This window comes from Otolemur garnettii, unplaced genomic scaffold (assembly GCF_000181295.1).
Source record: "Otolemur garnettii isolate 467f Iridium unplaced genomic scaffold, OtoGar3 scaffold00008, whole genome shotgun sequence".
In the NCBI taxonomy this organism is placed as follows: domain Eukaryota; kingdom Metazoa; phylum Chordata; class Mammalia; order Primates; family Galagidae; genus Otolemur; species Otolemur garnettii.
The window spans coordinates 17,521,377-17,530,375 of record NW_003852403.1 but is presented as its reverse complement, the minus strand read 5'-3'; the positions used below and the strand labels follow the sequence as shown (position 1 = coordinate 17,530,375).

Sequence of the window (8,999 nt, the reverse complement as noted above, 5' to 3'; positions counted from 1 at the left end):
GGTTGCAGCCGTCATTGTTGTTTGGCGGGTCCGGGCTGGGGATTCGAACCCGCCACCTTAGGTGTACGTGGCTGGCGCCTTAGCAGGTTGAGCTATAGGTGCCGAGCCTAATTTTTCTATTTTTAGTAGAGATGGGGTCTTGCTGTGGCTGGCCTCAAAGTCAAGGTCTTAAGTGACCCTCCTGCCTTTGTTGCTCAGAGTATTAGGATAACAGATGTGAGCCATCCGGCTAGGAGGCATTGGTTGCCTACGGCTAATACCTGGATTATTTAAATGTTTCCAGACACAGCAATGCAAAGCAGGATTTGTTTTCTGTAGTGTTTTTGTTGTTGTTATGTTTTTTGAAAACTTAAAACAGTTTATTGAGGAAGAGAAAGACAGGCTTATAGAATATGAAAGCTTATAAAGTAAGATACAGCAAACTGGCCTCCATTGCCCAGGCAAGTAGACACAGAGGCCTTCTTTAGTGTTGTAGTTTCAGCTCTGCTTCCACTCTTAAAACGAAGGACGCAGCCCTCATGATTGGTTCCTTACAAAGGCTTTGGAGTGTTCAGATCTGGGATGGTCTATCTTAGGACAGGGCTAGCATGTTATGCTTCCAACATAGAAGAATTAATTTGTATTATGTTTGTAAGTTGTATTCTCAGCTGTTTGATTTGCAGCAGACTGGTCATGTTAAGGGCCTTAAAAGTGATTTCTATTAAAATCCTTCCACAGTAATTTTTTTTAAAAATTTCAGATTATATTTCTTAGTTTGAACACTCCATGTAAATCTAATAGTTCAGACATGGTCTACTTCCTACTCGACAGGGAATAAAGTTAAGAATCAAGTCCTTTGTATTTCATACATAAAATGTAGGGTCATAGAACAAGTCCTTCATAAGTTATCTCTAACTATGGGAGTTTACTCGTAACTTTAAGAGTTAAAATGCCTTTAATTGTTACAGGTAGAGCATGATTAACTCAAGTTATCCTCTCGCCTCAGCCTGCCAGAGTACTGGGATTACAGGCACCACTCCTGGCCTACTTGCCCCTTCAAAAAGAACTGGGAGTAGGTGGATATAGCACGCAGAGTTAAAGGAAAGGAGGCTGGAGTCTTGATTCTTATTTTTACTTTTCCTCCTTCTGTTTGGCATTCTGTTTTCTGGGTTTTGTCTGCATATTCTGATATTGGTAAAATACTGTAAAAGCTATTTCCAGAAGCTTTATAGTAAGTTACAAATGTACTGGAACAAAACATCCTAGGGAGAATACAGTGGATAGTCTAGCACAACTCGGTTTTTCCAAAACATAATACAGCTTTTGATATTTCATGAATACTGACTTTAAAGCTTTTCCCATGCTGCTTTTCCCTATATGCACTGATTCTTAAATTGCAAAGAATTGTTCATGAAATTTATTTATTTATTTATTGAGACAAGAGTCTCACTAGGTTCCCCTCAGTAGAGTGCTGTGGAGTCACAGCTCACAGCAACTCAAACTCTTGGGCTCAAGTGATTCTCTTGTCTAAGCCTCCTAGGTAGCTGGGACTACAAGCGCCTGCCACAGTGCTTGACTGTTTGTTTAGAGATAGGGTCTTGCTTAGGCTGGTTTCGAACTCATGAGCTCAAGCAACCTACCCACCTTGGCCTCCCAGAGTGCTAGGATTACAGGCATGAGCCACTGTGCCTGGCTTTGAAATTTATGATAAACATTTGAATGAATGTAATACAAATTTTTGGATTTTTGTATAATAGACTTTTAGTACCATACAGTCTTACATGTGATATCTGTTACCATGGGATTAGCTCATTTTTACTGCAAAGTATCCTGTTTGGATGGTAGTTTCTTATTTGTTTGAAATACTTAATAGATAAAAAGTTAAAGTCATCTTCCATCTGTTTATTAAGAGAAACTTTATGTAATGTCAGAAGTGAAAGTTCTTAGTATCTCTGTTTACAGCTTGTTTATATCCTTCCTGACTTGTTTTTGTGGACACACTAATATCTATATACATATGCAAATAATTTCCATTTTTTTCTTAGTAACAAAAAACAAACTATACATACTAGTGACTAGTTTGCTTTTTTCACATATATCTTGGGTCATTTTCCAGGTCAGTGCATCCAGATCTTCCTCATTCTTTTTAATGGCTGCATACTCTACTATTATGGATGTACCATATTTATACAACCGGTTCCCTACATTGATGGACATATGGTTGTATCTAGTTTTTTGCTAGCGTTATGGTAGGTTAGAGCCTGTAATGAATGCTGAGGAAGTAAGTGGATGATAGCACTACTACTTTAAAGAAAAAAGTAGAGAAGAAACTTCCTTTGCCATAGTCACTTACTAAATGAAATTTAATAAAACACTGTCAAAAGTTGAGAGGATCAAAATTGATACTTTTTCTCTGATCTTTTTGCCATGTGTATATCTGAATTCTTTGTTTTTAAAGAAGAAACAGCATTGAAGCATTATTTGGGGGGAAAAACACACACACAAAATCCAGCAACTCAGCATTCATGAGCAACTCTATACTATACCAGTATGTGCCTGTGCAATGGAAGGAAAACAATTTTGGTAAGGAATTAAAACTTTAGCTTTAAACTTCCAACTTCCAGGTTGATATTTATAATGATGATGAATCAAAACAAATTTTTAGATACTTATATTGATAGTGCCTTTTTAAATTAAAAACGTCATGGTACCTTTGATCTCTGTAATTTCAGTTGAAATTTATTTCTTTTTTCCTGAATTTGCAGCCAATAAAATTAGATATCCTAAGGTATTACCTCTGACTTACTGAAATATCTATTAACATTTGTTAGAGATATTTACAGGCTGACTGTATCCTTTTCTTCAAGGGGCCAATATATTAATTGCTGAGTTTTATACATATAAAAGAAACATTTGTAGGTGTGTGTTGCATCCATCTACATGCCTTAAAATGCTCATTTATTTCAATTTTTAAATTACACATGGGAGATTATCATTGGTAGTTATTGTTAAATTAAATATGTGATGTATGTTATACTTAATTAATGTAAAGTTTTTCTACCTTTTGCATTATCTAGGAAATATATCCTGGACAATTTCAACCATCTCTCTGTCACAAATTCATAGCCTTGTCAGATAAGGAAGGAAAACTACTTCGCAACTATACTCAGAACATAGACACGCTGGAACAGGTTGCAGGAATCCAAAGGATAATTCAGTGTCATGGTTAGTAAACTTCTGAATGGATTTCAGTAATTTATTTAGTTTTGTAGGAAACTGAATCAGGACAAGAAAGCACACTGACATCCAGGGATGGAGGAGCTAAGCATTATTATGTAATCATGTTATCTGATTGGTTAAACTCAGAAAAGTAGAATGCAAAATTAAAACCAGAAGTATTGCCTTTGACACTTAATTGTACAAAACGGGAGATTAATTTGGTTTTATAGTTTATAAGACATTGGAGTTACATGCCATTCAGTTATTTTAAGTAATATTTACTGATTATAAAAGTAATACTGGCTATGTTTGAAGAAATGTGATACTTTTTGGAGACCAAAGGACATTATTAGTTGAGACGTACAGGATTCAGAAATTTAGGAGACTTTTAATCTAAAACAAGAAATAATAAACCATTTGTTACATATTAAGCCAGGTTGCTTGAGCCTAGGAGTTTGAGACCAGCCTGGACAACATAGGCTCCACCCCGCCCCCAATTATTTTTTTAAAAAACCACAACTGTTTTTTTTTTTTTTTTTGAGACAGAGCCTCAAGCTGTCCCCCTGGGTAGAGTACCGTGGCATTACAGCTCACAGCAACCTCCAACTCCTGGGCTCAAGCGAGTCTCCTGCCTCCGCCTCCCAAGTAGCTGGGACCACAGGCGCCTGCCACAACGCCCGGCTATTTTTTGGTTGCAGCCGTCATCGTTGTTTGGCGGGTCCGGGCTGGGGATTCGAACCCGCCACCTTAGGTGTACGTGGCTGGCACCTTAGCCAGTTGAGCTATAGGCGTCGAGCCAAAAAACCACAACTGTTAAGGAAATATAATTGGAACCTTCCAACGCTAGATTTTTAGCCCTGGAGAACTTTATTTTGTTGACCACAGCATTAGAAGGCATCGTTATATCACTGTCACAGTAATTGAGGATTGAATTCTCTCCATACTTATATATATAAATATTTTAATTCTTTTTATTTATTTACTTATTTTTTGAGACAGTCTCTCAGTTTACCTTAAGTTGAATGTCATGGCATCATAGATTATAGCAACCTCAAACTCTTGGGCTCAAGCAATCCTCCTGCCTCCGCCTCCCCAGTAGCTGAGGCATCCACTGCTATATCCAACTAATTTTCTTATTTTTTTTTTTTTTGCAATTTTTGGCCAAGGCTGGATTTGAACCCTCCACCTTTAGTGTATGAGGCTGACGCCCTACTGCTTTGAGCCATAGGCACTGCTCATAGTTTTTCTAATTTTTGGTAAAGACAGAAAATCTCACTCTTGGTCACGCTGGTCTGGAATTTCTGAGCTCAAAGCGTCCTCCCACCTTGGCCTTCCAGCATGCTAGGATTACAGGCGTCAGCACTGCATCAAGCCAATATTTTATTTATTTATTTCTTTGAGGCAGAGTCTCCCTGTGTCGCCCTGGGTAGAGTGCTGTGGCGTCACAGCTCATAGCAACCTCAGCTCTTGGGCTTAAGCAAGTCTCTTGCTTCAGCCTCCCACGTAGCTGGGACTACAGGTGCTCACTACAATGCCTAGCAATTTTTTGTTGCAGTTGTCATTGTTATTTAGCTGGCCCAGGCTGGGTTCAAACCCCCCAGCCTCTGTATGTGGCTGGTACTGTAATCACTGTGCTATGGGTGCTGAGTCTTAGCCAGTATTTTAATTCTCTTTTTTTTTTTTTTGAGACAGTCTCATTATGTCACCCTTGGTAGAGTGCCATGGTGTCACAGCTCACAGCAACCTCAGATTCTTGGGTTTATTTATTTATTTTTTTATGTTTAAGAAACAATGTTTATTTCTATTTCTAAATGATGAGTGAGAAAACTCTTGGGTTTAAGTGATTCTCTTGCCTCAGCCTCCCGAGTATCTGGGATTACAGGCGCCTGCTACAATGCCCAGCTGTTTTTTTGTTGCAGTTGTCATTGTTGTTTAGCTGGCCTGGGCTGGGTTCGAACCCAGCAGCCTGGGTATATGTGGCCAGCACTGTAACCACTGTGCTACAGGCGCCAAGCCCAGTATTTTAATTCTTTATTTCTTGGATTTGCCTGTAGAATCTCTTAAAATCTTAAAACTCTTTCTAGTCTTAAACTTTATGACTTTCTGTTATGTTCTAGAAATGGAAATATTCTTTTAATAAAACATTTATATGTTGATTTTTAGGTTCCTTTGCAACAGCATCTTGCCTGATTTGTAAATACAAAGTTGACTGTGAAGCTGTACGGGGAGATATTTTTAATCAGGTAATCCACTGCACATCTCTGATGTGTACCTCTTTTACCCCTAAATCCTTTTTTTACCCTGTAAATGTATTTGTGTGGCACAGATAGAGGAAGAAAGTGTTATCATTGTGTATTATCTTGTGTATTTCATACACAAGAACCTTTCAATACCTTAGAAAACATGGCTTTAAAATGATGAAATTGGATTCTTTTTTTTTTTTTTTTGCAGTTTTTGGCTGGGGCCAGGTTTGAACCCACCACCTCTGGTATATGGGTCCAGCGCCCTACTCCTTTGAGCCACAGGCGCCACCTGAAATTGGATTCTTAATATCTGTATCTAAAATAAAATGCCAAATTATAAGAGAGCTGTTGCTATATTAGTTTTTCTTCTTCCTCTCCCTTTTAGTGCTTAGCAGATTTAGATCTTAAATTAGTTGTGATAATCCTATAAAACATTTTTTAAAATGATTATAAAAAAGGGCGGCGCCTATGGTTCAAATTAGTATGGCGCCGGCCCCATATACCAGAGGAGGCAGGTTCAAACCTAACCACCAGCCAAAAATTGCCCCCCCCAAAAAAAATATTATTATAAAAATACTTCATACATGCTCACTGCCAAAAATGGCAGAAAATAAAAATTATCTAGAAATATGCCCTACGTGTGTAGCTACATATGTAGTTAATCATACAGTTATGAGAAAGGAAGTAGAATATTGGAAGTACAATATTTCATTGTATTATAGAAACTTTTTGTTTTTAAAGGATTGGGTCCCATTTTGTGTGTATACAAATGTTGTGGTTTTCTCTTAAATACATGATGGACTCTTATATTCAAGTGTACTTCTACATAAATAATTTATAGTTGATGTTTGGATTGTGTCCAGTTCTCCCTGTTGTTTAATCACAGCTTTTCTATTTTCTGTGATAATTCTGAAAGGTATTCTTAGAAGTGTAGAAATGTTGGCTATTTCTTTTTCTAACTTGTGCTTTTCCTTTGCTTCCTCACATCAATTAAAATATGGAATATGCAGATAGTTCCTAGATGTCCTAGGTGCCCAGCTGATGAGCCTCTTGCTATCATGAAACCAGAGATTGTCTTTTTTGGTGAAAATTTGCCAGAACAGTTTCATAGAGCCATGAAATACGACAAAGATGAAGTTGATCTCCTTATTGTTATTGGGTCTTCCCTGAAAGTGAGACCAGTAGCACTAATTCCAAGTAAGTTGGTGATGGTTTTTGGAGAACATTTTAATGTATAATGCTGTGAGTTGTTAGGGTTAGGGTTGTGGATCCACAGAGTTGTGGATCTGTGTAATAGACCCCTAGTGCTCTTACTCTTTCTGTTTAAAGAGGAGTGAAAGAAAAGCTACACTTTATTTTTAAATTTTTAGGTTTTGTTCCCATAGAGATCTCAAGGTATCACTGTGATGCCTAGGCTGGACTCAAATTCGTGGCCTCAAACAATCCTCCCAGTTCAGCCTCCTGAGTATCTGGAGCTCCAGGCACATACCACTGTGCATGGCTAAACTTTATTTTTTAGGTGGTGGTCTTATTTATGAAGATTGGTGAATCTGACGTTTTGCCCAGGGTGGAAGATTGTCAAAACAGAAGTAATTCTCAATTTTAATTTTTTGTTATTTTTTTTGAGACAGTGCCTCACTTTGTCGCCTTCGGTATACTTTCTTGGTGTCACAGTTCATAGCAACCTCAAACTCTTGGGCTTAAGAGATCTTCTTGCCTCAGCCTCCCAAGTAGCTGGGACTACAGGCATCCACCACAATACCCAGTTATTTTTGGAGACAGAGTCTTGCTGGCTTAGGCTGTTCTTGAACTCATGAGCTCAGGCAATCCTCCTGCCCTGGTTCCCAGAGTGCTAGGATTATAGGCATGAGCCACTGCACCTGGCCCTCAACTTACATTTTTTAATGAAATGTGTTTTTAATGTGGCAGAAGTTAGCTTCAATTAATTTATGAAACAGTTCCCAGTCCTTAATCCATGTATTTTTAGGCTTAATGTGATTGTAATTGGTTATCTTTCAAATTTAATTGATTTCAGATCCAGTGAGTTCAAATGTATAACTTCATAAAAATACAGCATACTTATGTAAGATGGGATTATTTTATCCTTTTTTTTTGGAGGCAGTCTTACTTTGTCACCCTGAGTAGAGTGCTGTGGTGTCATGGCTCACAGCAACCTCAGATTCTTGGGCTCAGGTGATTCTCTTGCCTCAGTTTCCTGAGTAGCTGGGACTATAGGCACCTGTTACAACACCCAGCTATTTTTAGAGATGGGGTCTTGCACTAGCAGCTCAGGCTGGTCTCCCACCTCCTGAGCTCAAGTAACCTGCCTGCCTTGGCCTCGCAGAGTGCTGGGATTATAAGCATGAGCCACTGTGCCTGGCTGGTTTTTTCATTGTTGTTAATAATTAGCCATGGCTGGGTACCTGTGGCTCAAGCGGCTAAGGCACCAGCCACATGCACCAGAGCTGGCGGGTTCAAATCCAGCCTGGGCCTGCCAAACAAATGACAACTACCACCAAAAAAGCCAGGCGTTATGGTAGGTGCCTGTAGGCCCAGCTACTTGGGAGGCTGAGGCAAGAGAATCACTTAAGCCCAGGAGTTGGAGGTTGCTGTGAGCTGTGATGCCACAGCACTCTACCAGGGGTGACAGCTTGAGGCTCTGTCTCAAAATAATAATAATAATGATAATTAGCCATGTCAAAATGGTGGTATATGGATCTAGCTTTCCCACAAGGGTGTGTGTATAAAAATGCTCACAGTTTAAGTCTCTGTTGTTCTCAGGATAATTTTCTTCAGCATATATTTTGTTTCTTTTTTTTTTTTGAGACAGAGTCTCAAAAAACTATGTTGCCCTTGGTAGAGTGCCATGGTATTATAGCTCAAAGCTCACAGCAAGCTCCAACTCAAGGGAGTTCAATCTCTTGGGCTCAAGCGATTCTCTTGCCTCAGCCTTCCAAGTAGCTGGGACTACAGGTGCCCGCCATATGGCCTGGCTGTTTAGTTGTTGTAGTTGTCATTGTTTGGCAGGCCTGGGCTGGGTTCCAACATGCCAGCTCCAGTGTATGTGGCTGGCAACCTAGCCACTGAGCTACAGGCGCTGTAGCATATATTTCCATACTAACTTCCCTGCCCTCTCTAGTGAGGAGTTAGAGGAGAAAAAGAGAGATTTTATTTTAGCATGTACCCTTTCATAAGGGAGGGAAGGAAGAGAGTTGATGATACCAAATCCCTATCCAGAGAATTAAAATGAAGCCTGATACCAGCAATCTGTAGGTAGCCAGAGTAAGAGTTTAAAGGAGCATGGAGTCAGACTCCCAGTTCTGTGTCTGTCACATTCAGTGGCATTAGCAGTTAACCCAGTCATCCTTAATGAGCAGTGAATTCTGTTAAAGTACTATCTGGGACAGTGTGTAATTCAGTAAGACATAAAAATTTAATATATGAGTCCCTTTATTTTTTTTTTCCTTTTTAAAGCTAATTCAAAGATATTTTCTGCCTTAAAGGCTTTCTATGGAATAGCTTAATAGTGTTGGTGATAGGCATCAATTTTTTTTTTTT

General features: G+C 39.0%; 1 protein-coding gene across 3 annotated transcripts in view; it reads left to right on the top strand.

Moving 5' to 3' along the window:
- SIRT1 (sirtuin 1) overlaps positions 1 to 8,999 on the top strand; it is a 29,232-nt gene that overhangs the window by 13,571 nt on the left and 6,662 nt on the right. For 2 of the 3 annotated variants that reach the window (XM_003783620.1, XM_012801448.2), the window contains 3 exons: positions 3,057 to 3,204; positions 5,362 to 5,441; positions 6,452 to 6,638. In XM_003783620.1, coding sequence (XP_003783668.1) covers positions 3,057 to 3,204; positions 5,362 to 5,441; positions 6,452 to 6,638 — 415 coding nt within the window. Of the gene's footprint in view, positions 1 to 2,145; positions 2,563 to 3,056; positions 3,205 to 5,361; positions 5,442 to 6,451; positions 6,639 to 8,999 lie in introns of those variants that run through there. The other variant, XM_023509624.1, reaches the window with a different exon arrangement.